The sequence below is a fragment of the Coregonus lavaretus genome (genome assembly GCF_964263955.1).
Source record: "Coregonus lavaretus genome assembly, chromosome: 17".
NCBI lineage: Eukaryota > Metazoa > Chordata > Actinopteri > Salmoniformes > Salmonidae > Coregonus > Coregonus lavaretus.
In genome coordinates, this window is record NC_140004.1 from 43,725,020 (window position 1) to 43,751,549 (window position 26,530).

A 26,530-nucleotide genomic window follows, 5' to 3' on the forward strand; every position below is an offset into this window, starting at 1 on the left:
AATGTAGTACTCATAACATACAAGAGAGCCATGACGAAATATATCTACACAAAGGACTGTCAAGTAAAGAGCTGTAGTTGTGAACATAGACCTACAGGGACACTCCTTGTTCTGTCCTGTTGCTTAGTGCTGAAGACTCCATGGCTTCATCCCAAATGACACCCTATTCCCTATATAGTGCACTACTTTTGATCAGAGCCCTGTAGGTAATAGGGTACCATTTGGGACAGAGACAGCATAAGCAGGTAATAAGTACTACATTATTCATGAACCTTCCGTGGCCATCCTACTTAAGAATCAGCCAATAAGCAGGCCCTGTGCTGGTGAGATGTGATGAGCCTGGAGCTGATTGGCTGGCCGCTCGCTCTGGTGAGGGCTTCCCATTGTGACATCACTCAGGATGAATTCTGAAACCTTAACCCTATGGAAATCCAACGGCCCTCAAAGCCATATATACAGACGGCCCCTATTCAGGGTTTAGGGTCAAGGGGGGAAAATAAAGGCTTTCTAATCCTGTTTCAAGAGTCACTTTTACTGCCTGTGTATATGAGAGTAGTTTACAGTAGCTTCACTATGTGTGTGTGTGTGTGTGTGTGTGTGTGTGTGTGGTCACCAAGCCTGGTCATTAAGTTCCCATACAGTTTTCACATGCTAAGACATTGATTGAGCTATCAGCTACGACCCCCAACATTGAACTGAGTCTGCAATAACCTGTTCAAGTGGACTTCAACTAGGATACTGAGTGGTGGTCCCTTAGACTTAGATAATAACAGGGGATCCCCATGAGGTTGGACTGACGGCTCACTTAAACACCCTTTGTCCCGTTGTTGGACATCGTGATGACTGTAAAGAGAAACCTTGATACCTTTGAGTCTCAAAGACAATAATCATTGAATAGTTAAACCTAAAATACAGTAGTTATTTAGTTAGTTAAACCACGACTACATCAACATTTAAAGAACATCATAACTTCAGTTCAAGACAAGAAGTCAATAAAAACTAACTTTGTTTTCTATTGTACATTTTTATTGTAAATTCCTTTTTTTTTATTACAAAATATATGAGAAATACATCATTGACTAAAGAAATATAATGCTCAGATCAGATCTACACATTCACCATTAGAAATGTGGACAAACCAGCAGTCTGTGACTCACACAATCAATCAACCATGACTGTTTTCCCTTTCCCCACCGTTTCTGACCGTCCAAAGACATGGCTTTGAAACAGCCGTTTCTGAATCGTCCAAAGACATTGCTTTGAAACAGCCGTTTCTGACCATCCAAAGACATGGGTTTGAAACAGCCGTTTCTGACCATCCAAAGACATGGGTTTGAAACAGCCGTTTCTGACCGTCCAAAGACATGGCTTTGAAACAGCCGTTTCTGACCGTCCAAAGACATGGGTTTGAAACAGCCGTTTCTGACCGTCCAAAGACATGCCTTTGAAACAGCCGTTTCTGACCGTCCAAAGACATGGGTTTGAAACAGCCGTTTCTGACCATCCAAAGACATGGGTTTGAAACAGCCGTTTCTGACCATCCAAAGACATAGGTTTGAAACAGCCGTTTCTGACCATCCAAAGACATGGGTTTGAAACAGCCGTTTCTGACCGTCCAAAGACATGGGTTTGAAACAGCCGTTTCTGACCATCCAAAGACATGGCTTTGAAACAGCCGTTTCTGACCATCCAAAGACATGGCTTTGAAACAGCCGTTTCTGACTGTCCAAAGACATGGCTTTGAAACAGCCGTTTCTGACCGTCCAAAGACATGGGTTTGAAACAGCCGTTTCTGACCATCCAAAGACATGGGTTTGAAACAGCCGTTTCTGACCATCCAAAGACATGGCTTTGAAACAGCCGTTTCTGACCGTCCAAAGACATGGGTTTGAAACAGCCGTTTCTGACCATCCAAAGACATGGCTTTGAAACAGCCGTTTCTGACCATCCAAAGACATGGCTTTGAAACAGCCGTTTCTGACCGTCCAAAGACATGGCTTTGAAACAGCCGTTTCTGACCGTCCAAAGACATGGCTTTGAAACAGTACATAGTGCACATACTGTAGCTAGTTACACAGGAGGCGGCATCCATTTTAAAAGTGGCAGACATTTGAAGCCAAACCGGTTAGTTGTCTTTTGTGTAGTCAGTGCCATTTGTTCACACTGTTATTTTCCACAGTAACACTGGTAAGTCTACCCACTCAAGCCAGCGTCATATCTTATTAGATAGCTTATTGTAGCACCTGTATCTGCATACATGCCTGTGTCTCTATAACCTTAAAAAAGTGCTAAATGTCTATTTTCTCCCTAGCATTGCACACCTTATACAACTCAAGTTCTTGTAAGAGAAAAAGGCTAAAGCTTTGTTTTTAGGGAATTACTTTTTTAGGTTACGAAGACTGTATTTGGCAATTCAAACAATTTGCAAGTACATTAATCAAAAACGTTAAGGTATACTTTTTCAGAATGACAATCTCCAGCTTTCGTTGAATGTCACTGTTTCTTTGAAGACAATCTAGAATTAGAGTTCTGTTACGGTACAGAACTCTAGCCTGGGTGCCAATCTGTTCCTGCTCTCTTGCCAACTCCGTATGGAATTGTCATGCTAAACATGTTTGGCTTGGCAATGACAATAGAGTGGACAAGAGCACAAACAGATCTGGGACCAGGCTAACAGAACTCTACCATTCTGTCACAGTTCTGCTGTGGCTAAACTCAACTCTTAGGTACTCAGTAAACAGCTTCGGCATCGAACCTTCAACCCAAGCACTATCAAAAACAAAGCCTGGTGCTAACGTGTACATGTCAGTGATTATTAAGTGCTCATAGTCAACTGCTTTAAAATAAAAAATAAAAGTTCATTCACAATACAAAAATACTCCAGAGAGAGAGAATCTGTCTGATTTCAGACGTTGTGTTTCAATTTCCTTTCCAGCACAATGAGGCATGATGATAAGTAGACTGATCTGGGAAAAGGACAGCACTTTGAATGACCACCTTGTGTGTTTTTTAAACATGACGAAATAGTGTTAAATATGAAATATGTATCTGTGTTTCTGTCCAGACGTGATGCTCCTTGTTCTTGGCTGTGTTCTAAATGGCGTCCTATTCCCTTTGTAGTGCACTTCTTTTGACCAGAGCCCTATAATGAGAATAGGGTGCCAGTTGGGACTCAGTCCTCGGTTCTGTTGTGTTGTGCTGGTCCCAGGGAAGGTCTCTCTCTCCATTCTATACCCCAACAGCCAGAGAACCATTATGATCCATAACATCTCAAGATGCCTTCTTGGTACAGGTGCCTGGGGTTGTTTCTTGCAGGTTTACCTTGGACCTGTAGAAAATAATGAACAAACACGACAGAATAAACACGACAAGAATCTATCTATACATTTAAGCTATATAGAGTGGAGATCTGAGTAGCTTTTTTCTTCTTCAATTAAAACCATTTGTATCCCTACATTTCCACAAATATTCCACTGCTCGTCACACTATCCCTGAACCCTCACCTGTTGTGGGTCATGTGACTCTTGACGAGGTGCCCGGCGGCGAGGGCAGCCATGAGGGACAGCTCTCCTGCCAGCACCGTGCCGCACACCACCCTGGCCAGCTGCCTGGCGTTCTCCCCAGGGCACTCCTGACTGGCACCTTGCACGCCCAGCATCTACAGCAACACAGTGGGAGTGGAATCACATGAAGACAATGAGGCCTGTTTAGGCTGCAGCAGATATATATATTTACTGTATGGACAGTGGTCTTCTGCAGCAGATATAGATATTTACTGTATGGACAGTGATCTTCTGCAGCAGATATATATATTTACTGTATGGACAGTGATCTTCTGCAGCAGATATAGATATTTACTGTATGGGCAGTGATCTTCTGCAGCAGATATATATATTTACTGTATGGGCAGTGATCTTCTGCAGCAGATATAGATATTTACTGTATGGAAGTGGTCTTCTGCAGCAGATATAGATATTTACTGTATGGACAGTGGTCTTCTGCAGCAGATATAGATATTTACTGTATGGGCAGTGGTCTTCTGCAGCAGATATATATATTTACTGTATGGACAGTGACCTTCTGCAGCAGATATAGATATTTACTGTATGGACAGTGATCTTCTGCAGCAGATATATATATTTACTGTATGGGCAGTGATCTTCTGCAGCAGATATAGATATTTACTGTATGGGCAGTGATCTTCTGCAGCAGATATATATATTTACTGTATGGGCAGTGATCTTCTGCAGCAGATATAGATATTTACTGTATGGACAGTGATCTTCTGCAGCAGATATATATATTTACTGTATGGACAGTGATCTTCTGCAGCAGATATATATATTTACTGTATGGAAGTGGTCTTCTGCAGCAGATATAGATATTTACTGTATGGACAGTGGTCTTCTGCAGCAGATATAGATATTTACTGTATGGGCAGTGGTCTTCTGCAGCAGATATATATATTTACTGTATGGACAGTGACCTTCTGCAGCAGATATAGATATGTACTGTATGGACAGTGGTCTTCTGCAGCAGATATATATATTTACTGTATGGGCAGTGATCTTCTGCAGCAGATATAGATATTTACTGTATGGACAGTGACCTTCTGCAGCAGATATATATATTTACTGTATGGGCAGTGATCTTCTGCAGCAGATATAGATATTTACTGTATGGACAGTGACCTTCTGCAGCAGATATAGATATTTACTGTATGGGCAGTGATCTTCTGCAGCAGATATAGATATTTACTGTATGGACAGTGGTCTTCTGCAGCAGATATAGATATTTACTGTATGGACAGTGACCTTCTGCAGCAGATATAGATATTTACTGTATGGGCAGTGATCTTCTGCAGCAGATATAGATATTTACTGTATGGACAGTGGTCTTCTGCAGCAGACATAGATATTTACTGTATGGACAGTGATCTTCTGCAGCAGATATAGATATTTAGTGTATGGACAGTGGTCTTCTGCAGCATATATATATATTTACTGTATGGACAGTGGTCTTCTGCAGCAGATATAGATATTTACTGTATGGACAGTGATCTTCTGCAGCAGATATATATATTTACTGTATGGGCAGTGATCTTCTGCAGCAGATATATATATTTACTGTATGGGCAGTGATCTTCTGCAGCAGATATAGATATTTACTGTATGGACAGTGGTCTTCTGCAGCAGATATAGATATTTACTGTATGGACAGTGATCTTCTGCAGCAGATATAGATATTTAGTGTATGGACAGTGGTCTTCTGCAGCAGATATAGATATTTACTGTATGGACAGTGGTCTTCTGCAGCAGATATAGATATTTACTGTATGGACAGTGATCTTCTGCAGCAGATATATATATTTACTGTATGGGCAGTGATCTTCTGCAGCAGATATATATATTTACTGTATGGACAGCGATCTTCTGCAGCAGATACATATATTTACTGTATGGACAGTGATCTTCTGCAGCAGATATAGATATTTAGTGTATGGACAGTGACCTTCTGCAGCAGATATATATATTCACTGTATGGACAGTGATCTTCTGCAGCAGATATATATATTTACTGTATGGACAGTGATCTTCTGCAGCAGATATATATATTTACTGTATGGACAGCGATCTTCTGCAGCAGATATAGATATTTACTGTATGGACAGTGATCTTCTGCAGCAGATATAGATATTTACTGTATGGACAGTGGTCTTCTGCAGCAGATATAGATATTTACTGTATGGGCAGTGGTCTTCTGCAGCAGATATATATATTTACTGTATGGACAGTGACCCTCTGCAGCAGATATAGATATTTACTGTATGGACAGTGATCTTCTGCAGCAGATATATATATTTACTGTATGGGCAGTGATCTTCTGCAGCAGATATAGATATTTACTGTATGGGCAGTGATCTTCTGCAGCAGATATATATATTTACTGTATGGGCAGTGATCTTCTGCAGCAGATATAGATATTTACTGTATGGACAGTGATCTTCTGCAGCAGATATATATATTTACTGTATGGACAGTGATCTTCTGCAGCAGACATAGATATTTACTGTATGGACAGTGATCTTCTGCAGCAGATATAGATATTTAGTGTATGGACAGTGGTCTTCTGCAGCATATATATATATTTACTGTATGGACAGTGGTCTTCTGCAGCAGATATAGATATTTACTGTATGGACAGTGATCTTCTGCAGCAGATATATATATTTACTGTATGGGCAGTGATCTTCTGCAGCAGATATATATATTTACTGTATGGGCAGTGATCTTCTGCAGCAGATATAGATATTTACTGTATGGACAGTGGTCTTCTGCAGCAGATATAGATATTTACTGTATGGACAGTGATCTTCTGCAGCAGATATAGATATTTAGTGTATGGACAGTGGTCTTCTGCAGCAGATATAGATATTTACTGTATGGACAGTGGTCTTCTGCAGCAGATATAGATATTTACTGTATGGACAGTGATCTTCTGCAGCAGATATATATATTTACTGTATGGGCAGTGATCTTCTGCAGCAGATATATATATTTACTGTATGGACAGCGATCTTCTGCAGCAGATACATATATTTACTGTATGGACAGTGATCTTCTGCAGCAGATATAGATATTTAGTGTATGGACAGTGACCTTCTGCAGCAGATATATATATTCACTGTATGGACAGTGATCTTCTGCAGCAGATATATATATTTACTGTATGGACAGTGATCTTCTGCAGCAGATATATATATTTACTGTATGGACAGCGATCTTCTGCAGCAGATATAGATATTTACTGTATGGACAGTGATCTTCTGCAGCAGATATAGATATTTACTGTATGGACAGTGGTCTTCTGCAGCAGATATAGATATTTACTGTATGGGCAGTGGTCTTCTGCAGCAGATATATATATTTACTGTATGGACAGTGACCTTCTGCAGCAGATATAGATATTTACTGTATGGACAGTGATCTTCTGCAGCAGATATATATATTTACTGTATGGGCAGTGATCTTCTGCAGCAGATATAGATATTTACTGTATGGGCAGTGATCTTCTGCAGCAGATATATATATTTACTGTATGGGCAGTGATCTTCTGCAGCAGATATAGATATTTACTGTATGGACAGTGATCTTCTGCAGCAGATATATATATTTACTGTATGGACAGTGATCTTCTGCAGCAGATATATATATTTACTGTATGGAAGTGGTCTTCTGCAGCAGATATAGATATTTACTGTATGGACAGTGGTCTTCTGCAGCAGATATAGATATTTACTGTATGGGCAGTGGTCTTCTGCAGCAGATATATATATTTACTGTATGGACAGTGACCTTCTGCAGCAGATATAGATATGTACTGTATGGACAGTGGTCTTCTGCAGCAGATATATATATTTACTGTATGGGCAGTGATCTTCTGCAGCAGATATAGATATTTACTGTATGGACAGTGACCTTCTGCAGCAGATATATATATTTACTGTATGGGCAGTGATCTTCTGCAGCAGATATAGATATTTACTGTATGGACAGTGACCTTCTGCAGCAGATATAGATATTTACTGTATGGGCAGTGATCTTCTGCAGCAGATATAGATATTTACTGTATGGACAGTGGTCTTCTGCAGCAGATATATATATTTACTGTATGGACAGTGACCTTCTGCAGCAGATATAGATATTTACTGTATGGGCAGTGATCTTCTGCAGCAGATATAGATATTTACTGTATGGACAGTGGTCTTCTGCAGCAGACATAGATATTTACTGTATGGACAGTGATCTTCTGCAGCAGATATAGATATTTAGTGTATGGACAGTGGTCTTCTGCAGCAGATATATATATTTACTGTATGGACAGTGGTCTTCTGCAGCAGATATAGATATTTACTGTATGGACAGTGATCTTCTGCAGCAGATATATATATTTACTGTATGGGCAGTGATCTTCTGCAGCAGATATATATATTTACTGTATGGGCAGTGATCTTCTGCAGCAGATATAGATATTTACTGTATGGACAGTGGTCTTCTGCAGCAGATATAGATATTTACTGTATGGACAGTGATCTTCTGCAGCAGATATAGATATTTAGTGTATGGACAGTGGTCTTCTGCAGCAGATATAGATATTTACTGTATGGACAGTGGTCTTCTGCAGCAGATATAGATATTTACTGTATGGACAGTGATCTTCTGCAGCAGATATATATATTTACTGTATGGGCAGTGATCTTCTGCAGCAGATATATATATTTACTGTATGGACAGCGATCTTCTGCAGCAGATACATATATTTACTGTATGGACAGTGATCTTCTGCAGCAGATATAGATATTTAGTGTATGGACAGTGACCTTCTGCAGCAGATATATATATTCACTGTATGGACAGTGATCTTCTGCAGCAGATATATATATTTACTGTATGGACAGTGATCTTCTGCAGCAGATATAGATATTTACTGTATGGACAGTGATCTTCTGCAGCAGATACATATATTTACTGTATGGACAGTGATCTTCTGCAGCAGATATAGATATTTAGTGTATGGACAGTGATATTCTGCAGCAGATATATATATTTACTGTATGGACAGTGATCTTCTGCAGCAGATATATATATTTACTGTATGGGCAGTGATATTCTGCAGCAGATATATATATTTACTGTATGGGCAGTGACCTTCTGCAGCAGATATATATATATTTACTGTATGGACAGTGATCTTCTGCAGCAGATATAGATATTTACTGTATGGGCAGTGGTCTTCTGCAGCAGATATAGATATTTACTGTATGGACAGTGATCTTCTGCAGCAGATATAGATATTTACTGTATGGACAGTGACCTTCTGCAGCAGATATAGATATTTACTGTATGGACAGTGATCTTCTGCAGCAGATATATATATATTCACTGTATGGACAGTGATTTTCTGCAGCAGATATATATATTTACTGTATGGACAGTGATCTTCTGCAGCAGATATATATATTTACTGTATGGACAGTGATCTTCTGCAGCAGATATAGATATTTACTGTATGGACAGTGATCTTCTGCAGCAGATATATATATTTACTGTATGGACAGTGATCTTCTGCAGCAGATATATATATTTACTGTATGGACAGTGGTCTTCTGCAGCTGATATAGATATTTACTGTATGGACAGTGATCTTCTGCAGCAGATATAGATATTTACTGTATGGACAGTGACCTTCTGCAGCAGATATATATATTTACTGTATGGACAGTGGTCTTCTGCAGCTGATATAGATATTTACTGTATGGACAGTGATCTTCTGCAGCAGATATAGATATTTACTGTATGGACAGTGACCTTCTGCAGCAGATATATATATTTACTGTATGTGTGTATTTATGTAGAGCTTTTAATGTTTCGCTTATACGTTTCACACATTATTAATAGATAACTGTATGTCTGCTATGAGGTTATTTTACGGAATGAAACGCACTCTAATGTACACAATACATTGATATTCCAGTCTATATAACATTGTATTCTAATCTAGATACTGTTTACCATGACTGATGTGTGTGTGTGTGTGTGTGTGTGTGTTCCTACCTGCAGACAGGCTTGCTGTGGTGCCAGGATGGTTCCTCCTCCTACGGTCCCTAGTTCTATGGAGGGCATGGTACAGCTGATGTAGAGGTCTTCTCCTGTAGGACCCGACGCCTCCATCAGAGTGATGCAGTTACTGCTGCCCACCGTCTGGGCTGGGTCCTGGCAGACACAGGTGGACTCGGTTAGTGCCCAACACAAAGTTTGTTCCATTATGGGCTGGTTTCCCGGACCCAGATTACTCATATTCCTGGACTTAAAAAGCTTTTATAGGGCTGTTATTCCGGACACAGATTAAGCCTAGTCCTGGCACATTAAACATAGCTTTTTAGTTCAGGACTATAAAGCAATGTTTACATTTACATTTAAGTCATTTAGCAGACGCTCTTATCCAGAGTGACTTACAAATTCAATATCTCCATGTACAGTACACTATGTATCAAAATAAAATGTACAATTCTTCCCACTCTAAACATTTATCCAATGAAACTATATCCCCTTTGAAAAGACCAATCCAGTGCTCCCTCACCTGTCCACAGGCGATGTAGATGGCTGCCACTAGGTTGGCTGCGTGTGCGTTGTAGCCGCCGATACTTCCAGCCATGGCTGATCCTACCAGGTTCTTGTTAATGTTGACATCTACCAGGGCTTCAGTGCTGGTCTTCAACACCTGGTAGAATAGACAGGGGAAATACACTCAAGACATGAATACACAAAGCATCGGACATAGAAACATGGTGCGTAGATCGCCTCGGACATAGAAACATGGTGCTTAGATCGCCTCGGACATAGAAACATGGTGCTTAGATCGCCTCGGACATAGAAACATGGTGCGTAGATCGCCTCGGACATAGAAACATGGTGCTTAGATCGCCTCGGACATAGAAACATGGTGCTTAGATCGGCTCGGACATAGAAACATGGTGCATAGATCGGCTCGGACATAGAAACATGGTGCTTAGATCGCCTCGGACATAGAAACATGGTGCTTAGATCGGCTCGGACATAGAAACATGGTGCATAGATCAGCTAAGACATGGGTCAAATACTTGAGCTTTGCTTGATGTAGTTTGACTGGTTCAATAGAACCAATGGAATTGTCAAAAAAGTGCAAACTCTTAGCCAAATTAAGCACACCTCAAATATGACATATGTACTTGACCTAGTTCTGGAATGACTATCAATATTACATTTTGAATAAAAAAATATGAAAATAAAGATGCCAGTAACCGAAAGGTCGCTGGTTCTAATCTCCGAGCCGACTAGTTGAAAAAAAATCTGTCTGTGCCCTTGAGCAAGGCACTTAACCCTAATTGCTCCTGTAAGTCGCTCTGGATAAGAGTGTGTGCTAAATGACTAAAATGTAAATGTAAATACAAGATAGAACTGTATGAACTGTGGTGTACCTCTTTGACCACTTTAGCTGGGATGGTGGCCTCGCACACAGCAGACTTGCCCCGGCCCTCGATCCAGTTGATGGCTGCAGGCTTCTTGTCGGTGCAGTAGTTCCCACTGACAGCCAGAACCACCAGCTCAGGATACTGCTCCTGTAACCTGGCCAGAGCCTGCTCTGTTCCCTGAGGAGGTGGAGACACAATGCTGGTTACACACATATACAGAACAACACACACAGGACATATACAGAACAACACATACAGGACATATACAGAACAACACATACAGGACATATACAGAACAACACATACAGGACATATACAGAACAACACATACAGGACATATACAGAACAACACATACAGGACATATACAGAACAACACATACAGGACATATACAGAACAACACATACAGGACATATACAGAACAACACATACAGGACATATACAGAACAACACATACAGGACATATACAGAACAACACATACAGGACATATACAGAACAACACACACAGGACATATACAGAACAACACATACAGGACATATACAGAACAACACATACAGGACATATACAGAACAACACATACAGGACATATACAGAACAACACATACAGGACATATACAGAACAACACATACAGGACATATACAGAACAACACACACAGGACATATACAGAACAACACATACAGGACATATACAGAACAACACATACTGGACATATACAGAACAACACATACAGGACATATACAGAACAACACATACAGGACATATACAGAACAACACATACAGGACATATACAGAACAACACATACAGGACATATACAGAACAACACATACAGGACATATACAGAACAACACATACAGGACATATACAGAACAACACATACAGGACATATACAGAACAACACACACAGGACATATACAGAACAACACATACAGGGAGACAATAACCAGCTAATTAACATGACACATGATAATCACACACACATTAAATGTCTAACACACACACACACGTATGCACGCACACACACCTTAGAGATCATGTTCATTCCCATGGCGTCTCCTGTTCTGGACTGGAAGCGGATGTAAAGGTTTCTACCAGCGAGACCGATCATGAGCTTCTGCAGACGAGCAAACCTGGAAACACAACCAAAAGACAAGAGGCCATCAGTCTTCTCTCTTCACATCTGCTTTCAAATGTTGACCATAGAAATAGAATATATAGAGTGGAACGATTTATTTTACATTTAAGTCATTTAGCAGACGCTCTTATCCAGAGCGACTTACAGTTAGTGAATACATTTATATATATATATTATTTTTTTTTCAAACTGGTCCCCCGTGGGAATCGAACCCACAACCCTGGCGTTGCAAACACCATGCTCTATCAACTGAGCTACATCCCTGCCGGCCATTCCCTCCCCTACCCTGGACAACGCTAGGCCAATTGTGCGCCGCCCATGAGTCTCCCAGTCGCGGCCGGCTGCGACAGAGCCTGGATTTGAACCAGGATCTCTAGTGGCACAGCTAGCACTGCGATGCAGTGCCTTAGACCACTGCGCCACTCAGGAGACTATTATAAAAGCCCATTCTATTTCTTTATAACAGACTCCACCCACATTCTATTTCTTTATAACAGACTCCACCCACATTCTATTTCTATACTATTTCTATAACTGAGACTATAACTGAGACACTCCTCCTCAATATCCCCTAAATCTAAAGTATTTCTATTCCAGACAGTTTGACCTCTGACCTGCTGGTGTGGTCGAAGGCGTCCTTGATGGCCTGGAATCCGTCGGTGCTCTCCAGCCAGCCCTTGACCTCTGCAGCCAAGCAGGCCGACGGGCACCTAATCACAGGACCCCTGGTCATCCCGTCCGCCAGGATACGACTGCTTGCACCGCCACCCAACTGGGGGATGGGGAGAGGAGAGGGGGCAAAGGTTAAGGAAAGGTCAGGGTGGTCATAGACTGGATACAGCTACTTCACTGGATTATTTGTAGTAGTACTGTTTAATATATACTTCCATATGTAGTTACTGGTATACAGTACAGTAATTCTATCTTGGACAGCCATTGTCTAGTGCAGTATGCAACACTGTATCTGTAACTCACGGCGATAGCGCGACAGCCCCGGTTGGTGCTGGCCACCAGGCAGCCTTCTGTGGTCGCCATGGGGACCTGAAACTGCTTCCCGTCGAGGTGAAGAGGCCCAGCCACACCTACTGGAACGGGCATGTATCCAATCACATTCTCACAGCAGGTCCCCATCACCTGGCAACCAAAACATCAACAAAGATTGGTTTCAGTTTCCATCAACGTTACATCCTGTACTGTTTGTGTAAATAAAAACAAAGAACTGAATTACTGTTTTGTGCATCAAGCATTGATGTTTTAATGCCCTTTGGGTGTACATACTGTATCAATCACACATCAACTTCAGCCAGAAGCCTAGAAAGCCTCACCTTAGAGTAGTCGTAGTCCAGGTAGGGCAGAGTGGAGAGAGCGGAGGTGTTGGGGAGCTTGGAGGAGATCATGTGTCTACGGATGGCTACCCCTCTCTCTGGTCTCTCCATCATGGCCTCCAGCTTGTAGGAAGGGATGTGTTTAGAGTTCACCAGAACCACCACCTCATCATCAGTCAGGAATCGGGCTCCCATCTGTGGAGGACACACAGAGACTTTGTTAACTCAAATACAAACACACACACATGCATGTATAAAGCACTTTTCACTCAGTCTCGAGCATTATGCAATGCAATGGATCTTGGTGATAAGAAATGTATGTAATAACATTGAAATATCCAATAGGTCACCTGATCTACCTGTGACCTATCGTCTGACGGTCACCTTATCTACCTGTGACCTATCGTCTGCCGGTCACCTTATCTACCTGTGACCTATCGTCTGACGGTCACCTGATCTACCTGTGACCTATCGTCTGACGGTCACCTGATCTACCTGTGACCTATCGTCTGACGGTCACCTGATCTACCTGTGACCTATCGTCTGACGCCACCTGATCTACCTGTGACCTATCGTCTGACGGTCACCTGATCTACCTGTGACCTATCGTCTGACGGTCACCTGATCTACCTGTGACCCATCGTCTGACGGTCACCTGATCTACCTGTGACCTATCGTCTGACGGTCACCTGATCTACCTGTGACCTATCGTCTGACGGTCACCTGATCTACCTGTGACCTATCGTCTGACGGTCACCTGATCTACCTGTGACCTATCGTCTGACGGTCACCTGATCTACCTGTGACCTATCGTCTGACGGTCACCTGATCTACCTTTGATAGATGTGGTAAAGAGGTCTATGGAACTCGAACAAAACAATGGAAATGCATTGGAAACACGTGGGAGAAAGATGCCGTGAGTGAAGATCCCGAATCTCCTCATCGCCCCCCACAACTTTAAATAGGACAGGCTCATTGTAATGGCTGGAAAGAAGCCTGGCCTCCGTGTTCTCTCTCCACCAGCCTCCACTGGGTCAGAGGTAGATCAGGTGACTATCAGACGATGGAGTCACTGAAGGTACGTCCTCTATTACTGTCCTGCTCTAATGGGTTCAGCATAAGAGAGTAAAGTGAGTTAAGCTCGTTAGGGATATAGTTAAACCCATAGACTGTAGAAACGGGTTACCGCACAGAGACCCAATACTCCTACAGATGGACACCATAGAAACTGTCGTTGGATTGTCATTGTGAAACAGGGTTGAGGGTCAGTTCTATTTCAATGCATTACACTTCAAGACTGTTGGAAAATCATTCCAGGTGAAGCTGGTTGAGAGAACGCCAAGAGTGTGCAAAGCTGTCATTAAGGCAAAGGGTGGCAACTTGAGGAATCTCAAATATAAAATATATTTTGATTTGTTTAACACTTTTTTGGTTACTGCATGATTCCATGTGTGTTATTTCATAGTTTTGATGTCTTCACTATTATTCTACAATGTAATATTTATGTGAGCGTGCATGTGGACCATAGCTATGTAAGTACACATCACACCATACCTCAGGGTTTTTTAGGATGGCCAGGCACTCCTCCAGTGGTCTGGGGTCTGAGGATCGGCTGGGCTGAGCGGGCTGAGAGGGGTCTGCTCTGGGGGTCTCCACCTGGCTCTCCCTCTCCTCCTCCACAGAGCCCAGACGGAAGACCCTCTTGGTGGGCTGGGGTTCGGTGGTCGGGGCAGGCAGCGGCCGGATCACCTCGGCTAGGGAGGGGAGGAGGAGGGAGAGGAGGGAGAGAGGGGAGGAGGGGGAAAGAGGGACGGAAAGGAACGATAATTAAGTTAACCAATGGGTTCAGAGCAAAGCCCTAAAAGAGTTGAACCGTGTTTAAATCTATTCTACATTTAAGTCATTTAGCAGACGCTCTTATCCAGAGCCACTTACAGTTAGTGAGTGCATACATTCTTTTTTTATACTGGCCCCCTGTGGGAATCAAACCCACAACCCTGGCGTTGCAAACGCCATGCTCTACCAACTGAGCTACATCCCTGCCGGCCATTCCCTCCCCTACCCTAATTGTGCGCCGCCCCATGGGTCTCCCGGTCACGGCCGGCTACGACAGAGCCTGGATTCGGACCAGGATCTCTAATGGCACAGCTAGCACTGCGATGCAGTGCCTTAGACCACTGCGTCACTCGGGAGAGAGTGGTAATTCTAGAGCTAGACAGCGCTGTAAGGAATGTATTGATCGATACATTGGACAATAGATGCAGTAAAGACGTCAATGGAACTCGACCAAAACAATGGAAATGCATTGGAAACGGCTAGGGGAAAGATCCCGTGGGGGAAAGATCCCGAATCTCCTCACTGCCCCCCAGCAAAATTAGCCAAGATTTAGGATATTGTATATATGTGTATTTCACACTATGATGAGGTAAAAATCTGAGTATAATGCTTATAAAGATGTCAACCCCAATATATGTTCATGTCATCGTCACCAATCAACTGCATTACAGTTAAAAATGACTGACTTCCACCACCGATTTATGTATGCTAGCTATGCTACCAGCTTATATGAACGTATTTCTCATCAATGCATTTCTCACAGTCCTTTCCAAACCACCATAACACCACTCTACAACACGTCTTGTTCCTCCCTGCCGTACCTCTCTCCTCCTTGGTGGCCTCAGCCAGGGCGGGGGGTGTGGTGGTGGGGGTGGCGGGCCTGAGGGGGGACTTGGGGGGGCAGGGGGCAACCTCCTTCCTGCAGCACTGGTCTGTGCCCCAGCGGGGGGCACGGTCAGGCCCCTGGGACAGGGACATGGGGCTCTTCAGAGACAGGGTGGACTCCAGCTCTACTTGCTCGAAGAAGATGTACTTGACGGCCAGCAGCAGGGCCAGGCCCAGACAGATCACCTGTTCTATATCCATGCTGACCAACCTGGGGACAGAACAGATGGAGGGAGAACAAGAGAACAATGGATTAAATAACAGAAGAGAAGACGGACTGTACTTCAAATAAAATGTCACATACATTTACGTTTCACTATTGAAACTGATTGGTCAAGTTACAGTCCAGGGTTGGGATCAATTCCATTTAAATTCAGTCAGTTCCAGAAGTGAATTAAAATTCCAGGTAGAACTCACCTTGACATGTAGAACTGCCAGAGGGGTCTCTCGGGGTCGATCCTCTTGGGTACATGGTCGTCCAGGGACATGGAGCCCACCTGGGGGACGTCCAGGTTGGAGTTGAGGGAGAGAGGGTCGGCAATCCAACGGCTGTGGGCGTGCACCATTACCAGGCCCAGAGACTACAGAGCAAACAGAGAGACATTAACAGGCCCAGAGACTACAGAGCAAACAGAGAGACATTACCAGGCCCAGAGACTACAGAGCAAACAGAGAGACATTAACAGGCCCAGAGACTACAGAGCAAACAGAGAGACATTAACAGGCCCAGAGACTACAGAGCAAACAGAGAGACATTACCAGGCCCAGAGACTACAGAGCAAACAGAGAGACATTACCAGGCCCAGAGACTACAGAGCAAACAGAGAGACATTAACAGGCCCAGAGACTACAGAGCAAACAGAGAGACATTACCAGGCCCAGAGACTACAGAGCAAACAGAGAGACATTAACAGGCCCAGAGACTACAGAGCAAACAGAGAGACATTAACAGGCCCAGAGACTACAGAGCAAACAGAGAGACATTACCAGGCCCAGAGACTACAGAGCAAACAGAGAGACATTAACAGCAACGCTAACAACACACCACACACACACACACACACACACACACACCACACACACACACACCACACACACCACACACATACACACACACCACACACACACACCACACACACACACACACACACACACACACACACACACACACACACACCACACACCACACACCACACAGCAGTGTAGTCTTACCATGATCATCTTGACTCTCTGGCTGACAGGGTTGGGTTTGTTATCCTCCTCTTCCTCCATCACGCGGGAGAAGTGGCTCAGCTGCCAGATGGGGTGACCCTCCTGACTGTCCCTGGACAGCTGAAGAGAGGCCACACAACCAAGTCAGGATATACACACACTCAACCTGTCATAGACGCTGTGTCTGTCTCATAATGTTGCTTAAAGGCATATAGTGTCTGTCTCATAATGTTGCTTAAAGTCATTTAGTGTCTGTCTCATAATGTTGCTTAATGTCAATTAGTGTCTGTCTCATAATGTTGCTTAAAGTCATTTAGTGTCTGTCTCATAATGTTGCTTAAAGTCATTTAGTGTCTGTCTCGTAATGTTGCTTAAAGTCATTTAGTGTCTGTCTCATAATGTTGCTTAAAGTCATTTAGTGTCTGTCTCATAATGTTGCTTAAAGTCATTTAGTGTCTGTCTCATAATGTTGCTTAAAGTCATTTAGTGTCTGTCTCATAATGTTGCTTAAAGTCATTTAGTGTCTGTCTCATAATGTTGCTTAAAGTCATTTAGTGTCTGTCTCATAATGTTGCTTAAAGTCATTTAGTGTAGATTTCCACTCATGCTATGGCTCTCCTTTCCTTCCACATCTACAGCTCTCACTTTACACCTATTTCATTTGACATTTGTGTGTGTGTGTGTCTGTGTGTGTCTGTATGGTGTGTGTGTGTGTGTGTGTGTGTGTGTGTGTGTGTGTGTGTGTGTATGTGTGTGTGTGTGTGGTGTGTGTGTGCGTGTGTGTGTGGTGTGTGTGTGCGTGTGTGTGTGGTGTGTGTGTGTGTGTGCGTGTTAACCCTTACCTCTAGGACCAGGGAGACGCAGGCAGGGAAGAATGTCATGAAGACAAAGTAGTTGGCCAGGACAGACATGCAGCCAAAACAACACATGATCTCCAGCTGACGCACACCTGGAACATCAGTCAATCAGTTCATCAATCAATCAAACCTGGAAAATCAATCAATCAGTTCATCAATCAATCAATCAAACCTGGAAGATCCAGTAATACTGCGTCCAAAATGATATTATATTCTCTGTGGAGCCAGCTCTGGTCAAAAGTAGTGCACTATATATGAATAGGGTGCTCCATGCTCCCCTCCATACCTGACATGGTGCCCACCCCGATCACCAGGCATTCCACTAGAGCATCCAGAGTGAACGTGGGCCCCAGGACGGCCATGCCACGGGCGATGTTGTCGCGCACCTCGTCCTGTTACACAGGTAATCAACCAATCAATCAACCAATAAATAAATAAATCAATTAATTAATTAATCACATGTATTTATGAAACCCTTTAAGCCTTTTCAACATGGGTCAACTACTACAGTATGTCGCTATCACAGAAATATGTTATAATTAAGCAATAAGGCCCGAGGGGGTGTGGTATATGGCCAATATACCACGGCTAAGGGCTGTTCTTAAACACGACATAACGCGGAGTGCCTGGATACAGCCCTTAGCCGTGGTATATTGGCCATATACCACAAACCCCAGAGGTGCCTTATTGCTATTACAAACTTGTTACCAACGTAATTAGAGCAGTAAAAATATATGTTTTGTCATACCCGTGGTATACGGTCTGATATACCACGTCTGTCAGCCAATCAGCTTAGAGAGTTCGAACCACCCAGTTTATAATAGCATATACCAACTGTATAATAACCAAATAAGGTATTGTATATTACTACTGACGTGTTTCCACAGGAGTAGGAGGTGAAATGTACCTGTGAGTTTGAACTGAGTGCGTACTTGGCGAGAGCGCATGCTTTGGAGAGGTCGATGAGGAGCAGGAAGAAGGGTAAGGCCTCACTGGAGAACAACATGGAGGACTGTGTGTCAGAGTAGCACTGAACGGAGCACAACATTCTCTCCTCTATAGTAATTACACAAATGGTTAAATTACCTCCATTACAAATCTTGGTGATATTAGGCCGACTAATCTCAACACTAAAGAGGAAAATTGAGGCTCAGAGTTTATTAATATATCCTATCAAATGCTTTTATCCAAAGCATACATTCACTGAAAAAAGTATATAGCCTACTGTAACTGTGTCTAACTGTGTCTAAACCTGGAGCAATGTGTGGATGCTTGGGAACATTCAACATACGACATCAATATTGACAGAAACGTTGTGTGTTGCACTGTACTGTGGGTTTACTTACTTGAGGCCAGTGAGTTCTTTATCCAGGAAGTGAATCACGACAGTGCTGAATACGAAGCTGGAGAATATGGTGAACAGTCCAGCGATACCTAAAAACAAAGTTGATATTGTGAGAATTGCAACTTGCTAGATTGAATTTACAGTATATATTTAAGCAATAAGGCCCGAGGGGGTGTGTTATATTCTGCAACGCGGCCTGCCTGGATCCAGCCCTTAGCCGTGATATATTGGCCATATACCACAAACCCCAGAGGTGCCTTATTGCTATTATAAACTGGTTAATTAGAACAGTAAACAAGTCGTTTTGCGTCATACCTGTGGTATAGTGTCTCATATACCATGGCTTTCAGCCAATCAGCATCCAGGGCTTGGACGACCCGTTTATAATACAGTATATTTAACTGAATATTGCTTAACCCTGAATGACAACGATTGCCTAGACTATATTTTGATATTGTAATATATTTCACTTTAGATTAACACGCTACTTTTACTTTACACTGTCACATGAGTGTAAGGTTTACAGTACATAGTATTTACAGTATAAAAAAATGCTGACCTAGAATATATTTTATGTCACTTGCAAGATTCATTTGACTGTGTATTTTACAGTATATTTACAGGATAATTACAGTAAATGCTCACCTAGAATATATTTGGATCCTAGTTGCCGTAGATTCTGGAACTGGAAGTAGATGTATACGATGGCTATGCACCGTGTGATGGTCAGAATGATGATGTCACTGCTTAGAACCAGCTGGAAGGGAGGCAGAGACAACATAATCACTGAAGTAAGTCAATCATAAAAGTCATTTAAAAAAATCACTGAGGAAACAATGATGATTAACTCAAGGAACTAAAACGACTATGAACAGAAAGTATGCCTAACTACTGTGTGTCATGAAATAGACAAGTTGATAGACAAAATGCACTTTAAATACAATTGATTTGTATTGTGAACAAGCTACCTTTTGTTAGGTGTCCTACTTGTACTCAATGAAGAATACAGTGTGTATGTACCCTCCAAACCATATATGGTACCAGGTGAAAGTGTACACTACAGTATAGGCCCCTAAACTAGGTTGCTAGAAGCCCCTATAGGTCTTACATTACACTGGAAAGCTCTAGTCTAAGAATGTCCCGATACGATACGGTGCAGAGAAGACAAAGGCCTTCACTCCTCCTCTTCCCTCCGGCCCCAATCGACCAACTCCTCTTTTCCTCAGTCCCTCCCCCCTTTTTCCCCTCTATGCCTCAAACCCCTCCCTTTTCCCTTTTTAATCCAACCTTCCTAACCCTATACCGCCATTCTTACATAAGTCTATGGCTCTATGGGGCGGGTAGGTAGCCTAGCGGTTAAGAGCGTTCGGCCAGTAACCGAAAGGTTGCTGGTTCGAATGCCTGAGCTGGCAAGGTGAAAAAATCTGCTGTTCTGCCCTTGAGCAAGGCAATTAACCCTGAACAACAACTGCTCCCCGGGCGCCGATGATGTCGATTAAGGCAGACCCCCGCACCTTCTCTGATTCAGAGGAGTTGGGTTAAATGCCGAAGACACATTTCGGTTGAATACATTTGGTTGTGCAACTGACTAGGTATCCCCTCCAGCTCCCCCGCACAGTATTATCCATCTATCCAGGTTCCGTACCTCCTCCATTTTGGGGCAGTCGTAGTTCCAGCCGCAGATCTGGTCGTTGCCGGTGAACATGTTCATGGACATCATGCAGATGGTGAGGGTGACGGTGCCTACGATCACCTCCCAGGGGTGGGAGGCCACCAGCATGCCGTGCATACGGAACAGACCAGTCAGCATGGTGGAGCTGGGGTTGGGGACGGTGAATGTGCTTTAGAAAAATACAAAAAGAAAGGAAACACTGAAAGTCCCACTCCAACTCTGACAGAGGCAACAGAGAGTGGATCCTAGAAGAGAAGAGCAGTATTGTGGCAACCTGCGTACGAGATCAGAATACTATCAGTTCTAATGTTTAGTGTTGAAATGAGTAAAGTCACTGAGAGGATAGAAACACCAACAGCTAGGTTGACAAATGACCAGAAAAATAGCTTGTATTATTTGTCATTTTGGACTGCAGTGTCCCTTCAACTTTATAGCGTAGTCATCTATTAGTTAAAAGTGATGTGCTCTTTTATCTTTTTACTGTGGTGACGATGACAAAGTCAACAGAGGAGGAAAACTTCCTGGAAGGTAGAGAGTACAGTCACCCATACAGAAACACTGACTCCAACCAGGGTGGAGACCAGACCGAGCCCATTTGTCAAAATCACACAACTGTGCTACTTCCCAAGCTCATGAACAAGCAATTTAGTCCGAGATAGTTTCAGAGTCAGACACGTGGTTACACTACATACGTGAGTCAAATACAGTAGCCTATATTAGCAAATTATTATTAGCCTTTATTGGCCATAGAACAATATACTGTATCTGATGTAGGATCTCAAATCACACACACTGACTGGACAGATTGGACATTTGTTCACGGGAAAAAACATTCGCTGCGTTTCAGTCACTCTATTTACTATACCAAATATTATCATATATACCGAAACCTTTCTTTACAATTTGTGTATAGTGTACTATACACTGCCTCTATACCTATAGGGTACTGACTGTACTATATACCTATAGGGTACTGACTGTACTATATACTGCCTCTATACCTATAGGGTACTGACTGTACTATATACTGCCTCTATACCTATAGGGTACTGACTGTACTATATACTGCCTCTATACCTATAGGGTACTGACTGTACTATACACTGCCTCTATACCTATAGGGTACTTACTGTACTATATACCTATAGGGTACTGACTGTAGCATATACTGCCTCTATACCTATAGGGTACTGACTCTACTATATACCTATAGGGTACTGACTGTACTATATACTGCCTCTATACCTATAGGGTACTGACTGTACTATATACTGCCTCTATACCTATAGGGTACTGACTGTACTATATACCTATAGGGTACTGACTGTACTATATACTGCCTCTATACCTATAGGGTACTGACTGTACTATATACTGCCTCTATACCTATAGGGTACTGACTGTACTATACACTGCCTCTATACCTATAGGGTACTGACTGTACTATACACTGCCTCTATACCTATAGGGTACTGACTGTACTATATACCTATAGGGTACTGACTGTACCATATACTGCCGCTATACCGATAGGGTACTGACTGTACTATATACTGCCTCTATACCTATAGGGTACTGACTGTACTATATACTGCCCCTATACCTATAGGGTACTGACTGTACTATATACTGCCTCTATACCTATAGGGTACTGACTGTACTATACACTGCCTCTATACCTATAGGGTACTGACTGTACTATACACTGCCTCTATACCTATAGGGTACTGACTGTACTATATACCTATAGGGTACTGACTGTAGCATATACTGCCTATATACCTATAGGGTACTGACTGTACTATATACTGCCTCTATACCTATAGGGTACTGACTGTACTATACACTGCCTCTATACCTATAGGGTACTGACTGTACTATATACCTATAGGGTACTGACTGTACCATATACTGCCTCTATACCTATAGGGTACTGACTGTACTATATACTGCCTCTATACCTATAGGGTACTGACTCTACTATATACTGCCTCTATACCTATAGGATACTGACTGTACTATACACTTCCTCTATACCTATAGGGTACTGACTGTACTATATACCTATAGGGTACTGACTGTACCATATACTGCCTCTATACCTATAGGGTACTGACTGTACTATATACTGCCCCTATACCTATAGGGTACTGACTGTACTATACACTGCCTCTATACCTATAGGGTACTGACTGTACTATATACTGCCTCTATACCTATAGGGTACTGACTGTACTATATACCTATAGGGTACTGACTGTACCATATACTGCCTCTATACCTATAGGGTACTGACTGTACTATATACTGCCTCTATACCTATAGGATACTGACTGTACTATACACTGCCTCTATACCTATAGGGTACTGACTGTACCATATACTGCCTCTATACCTATAGGGTACTGACTGTACTATATACTGCCTCTATACCTATAGGATACTGACTGTACTATACACTGCCTCTATACCTATAGGGTACTGACTGTACTATATACCTATAGGGTACTGACTGTACCATATACTGCCTCTATACCTATAGGGTATTGACTGTACTATATACTGCCTCTATACCTATAGGGTACTGACTGTACTATATACTGCCTCTATACCTATAGGGTACTGACTGTACCATATACTGCCTCTATACCTATAGGGTACTGACTGTACTATATACTGCTTCTATACCTATAGGGTACTGACTGTAGCATATACTGCCTCTATACCTATAGGGTACTGACTGTACTATATACTGCCTCTATACCTATAGGGTACTGACTGTACCATATACTGCCTCTATACCTATAGGGTACTGACTGTACTATATACTGCCTCTATACCTATAGGGTACTGACTGTACCATATACTGCCTCTATACCTATAGGGTACTGACTGTACCATATACTGCTTCTATACCTATAGGGTACTGACTGTACTATATACTGCCTCTATACCTATAGGGTACTGACTGTACTATATACTGCCTCTATACCTATAGGGCACTGACTGTACTATATACTGCCTCTATACCGATAGGGTACTGACTGTACTATATACCTATAGGGTACTGACTGTACTATATACCTATAGGGTACTGACTGTACCATATACTGCCGCTATACCGATAGGGTACTGACTGTACTATATACTGCCTCTATACCTATAGGGTACTGACTGTACTATATACTGCCTCTATACCTATAGGGTACTGACTGTACTATATACTGCCTCTATACCTATAGGGTACTGACTGTACTATATACTGCCTCTATACCTATAGGGTACTGACTGTACTATATACTACCTCTATACCTATAGGGTACTGACTGTACTATATACTGCCTCTATACCTATAGGGTACTGACTGTACTATATACTGCCTCTATACCTATAGGGTACTGACTGTACTATATACTGCCTCTATACCTATAGGGTACTGACTGTACTATACACTGCCTCTATACCTATAGGGTACTGACTGTACTATATACCTATAGGGTACTGACTGTACTATATACTGCCTCTATACCTATAGGGTACTGACTGTACTATATACCTATAGGGTACTGACTGTACCATATACTGCCTCTATACCTATAGGGTACTGACTGTACTATATCCTGCCTCTATACCTATAGGGTACTGACTGTAGAACAAGGGTGGTGTCATGATGCATAGGAGGGGACAGGGATTAGGCTATCTACACTTTCTGATGCAAGAGGAATTCAGGAAATACTTGTCCATCTTTACAGTTCAGTTAAAAAATAGGCTATTCCCTGGAAGCTATGACTGAAACAACATGTTGAAGTCCAAAGCAGAAAAATGACTAATTAAGCCTTTACGCTTTCAAGGAGATATAAAAAAAAATATCACAACCTTGATCAACAAGTTTAAAATACACAGCATTAACCAAAATAAACAGATTATTATAATGTATCACACAGGTTTACAGCAAGTTTCACCAGAGCGACGGATGAGTCAGCGGCAGACACCATAGGCACCAGCTGGCAGCATCAACCAATAGAAAGGGACGATAATGGCCTCATCATAGGCATCATCATGGATGAAATTCAAACATCATCCGACCTCCATAGCGAGAACAGTCGCTGTCTATCGTTGCTAACTAAAGCTGGAAGAAACACCAGCTACAGCAAATACAGTAAGCTATACGGAGACGGCTCTATCTAGCTATACTATAGTATAGCCTAGGCTAACAAGAGACGGCTCTATCTATCCGACAAACTGTATCGGATTCCGTACTAGAGCGAGCTTTCTAAACGGGTGTGCGAGCGCTGCTACAAATGCAAGATAACGCACCCGGAACAACCACACCAATCCGAATGTTGTAGCCTAAATAGTCTTTGCATGCATTTTCTAACCAACAAACCATTTATTGCAAACATATTGTAGGCTTAGTAATAGCGGCGTCTATTTTACCATATTACATCATGTCTCTACTGCTAAAAGAGGATGATGGCAGCCATATCTATGTCACTGACTGCCTGTGTGTGCAATCCCAGCATTTGCAACAACAAACCTTATAAATAGGCCTATTCAACGATCCAGCGGAAATATTGGGCACAAGTCCACAAACGTGTAAATACACAAGCAGGTTCAATAGGATCGGAGACTGCTTACCTGTGTCAGAAAGTGTCAAAGACGCCTGAATGGATACCGTTAATAGCCGGTGTCAGCCCTCGCTTGCAACGGATCGTCCTTGCTTTAAATGCCGGTTTCTGTCTGAAGATGAATTTGAGCCCGAGTATAGATTAGCCTATACAGTGTGCATATTTTTATTGATACAATAAATAAGTTACATGCACACAAGTGCTCCCAAATGGTCCTGCTCGCTTGAGAGACAGCTTTCGGGCTGAGACCAATGGAGAGCAGGCATCCTTCTGTATGAGCTTCGAGAGATGGCACGGGAATGCGTCATCCGATACATTAGCCAATCGCATCGGAGAGTTGGTCCATGAGCGCTTTGGGCACGCCTCGTTTCCAAGGCGGCGGTCCTTAGAGGCGTGTTCAGAGGGGGGACGCGTGATCTCACCACTGGCGCTCGGGCCAATTTCTGCGAGGAATAGGAAACAGGCAGTGCGTACAGGCGGTGCGATGCTGCATCATTGGACGTTCCTTTTGAATTGGTGTGGCATATTTTTTTTTACAATTTCAAACGTGATGCAAAGAAAGAACACACGTTTTTCGTTTAAAGTTAATCATTAAAATATGTTTTTTTTGTTTGTTTTTTTTT

At 42.5% G+C, this 26,530-nt stretch overlaps 1 protein-coding gene across 1 annotated transcript; it reads right to left on the minus strand.

The window, feature by feature from the left end:
* Positions 1 to 1,011: 1,011 nt before the first annotated feature.
* LOC311145210 (3-hydroxy-3-methylglutaryl-coenzyme A reductase-like) lies at positions 1,012 to 26,151 on the minus strand. Its single transcript, XM_084181432.1, has 20 exons — positions 25,918 to 26,151; positions 21,253 to 21,448; positions 20,253 to 20,364; positions 19,609 to 19,696; positions 19,170 to 19,254; positions 18,549 to 18,654; positions 18,248 to 18,354; positions 17,406 to 17,525; positions 16,611 to 16,774; positions 16,130 to 16,404; positions 15,027 to 15,226; positions 13,473 to 13,667; positions 13,123 to 13,281; positions 12,762 to 12,919; positions 12,037 to 12,142; positions 11,018 to 11,188; positions 10,141 to 10,281; positions 9,615 to 9,773; positions 3,504 to 3,658; positions 1,012 to 3,328 (listed from the first exon to the last, which is right to left on the minus strand). The coding sequence occupies exons 2-20, from the start codon at positions 21,415 to 21,417 to the stop codon at positions 3,271 to 3,273; spliced, it is 2,724 nt and encodes a 907-aa protein (XP_084037558.1). The 5' UTR covers positions 21,418 to 21,448; positions 25,918 to 26,151; the 3' UTR covers positions 1,012 to 3,270.
* Positions 26,152 to 26,530: the final 379 nt, after the last annotated feature.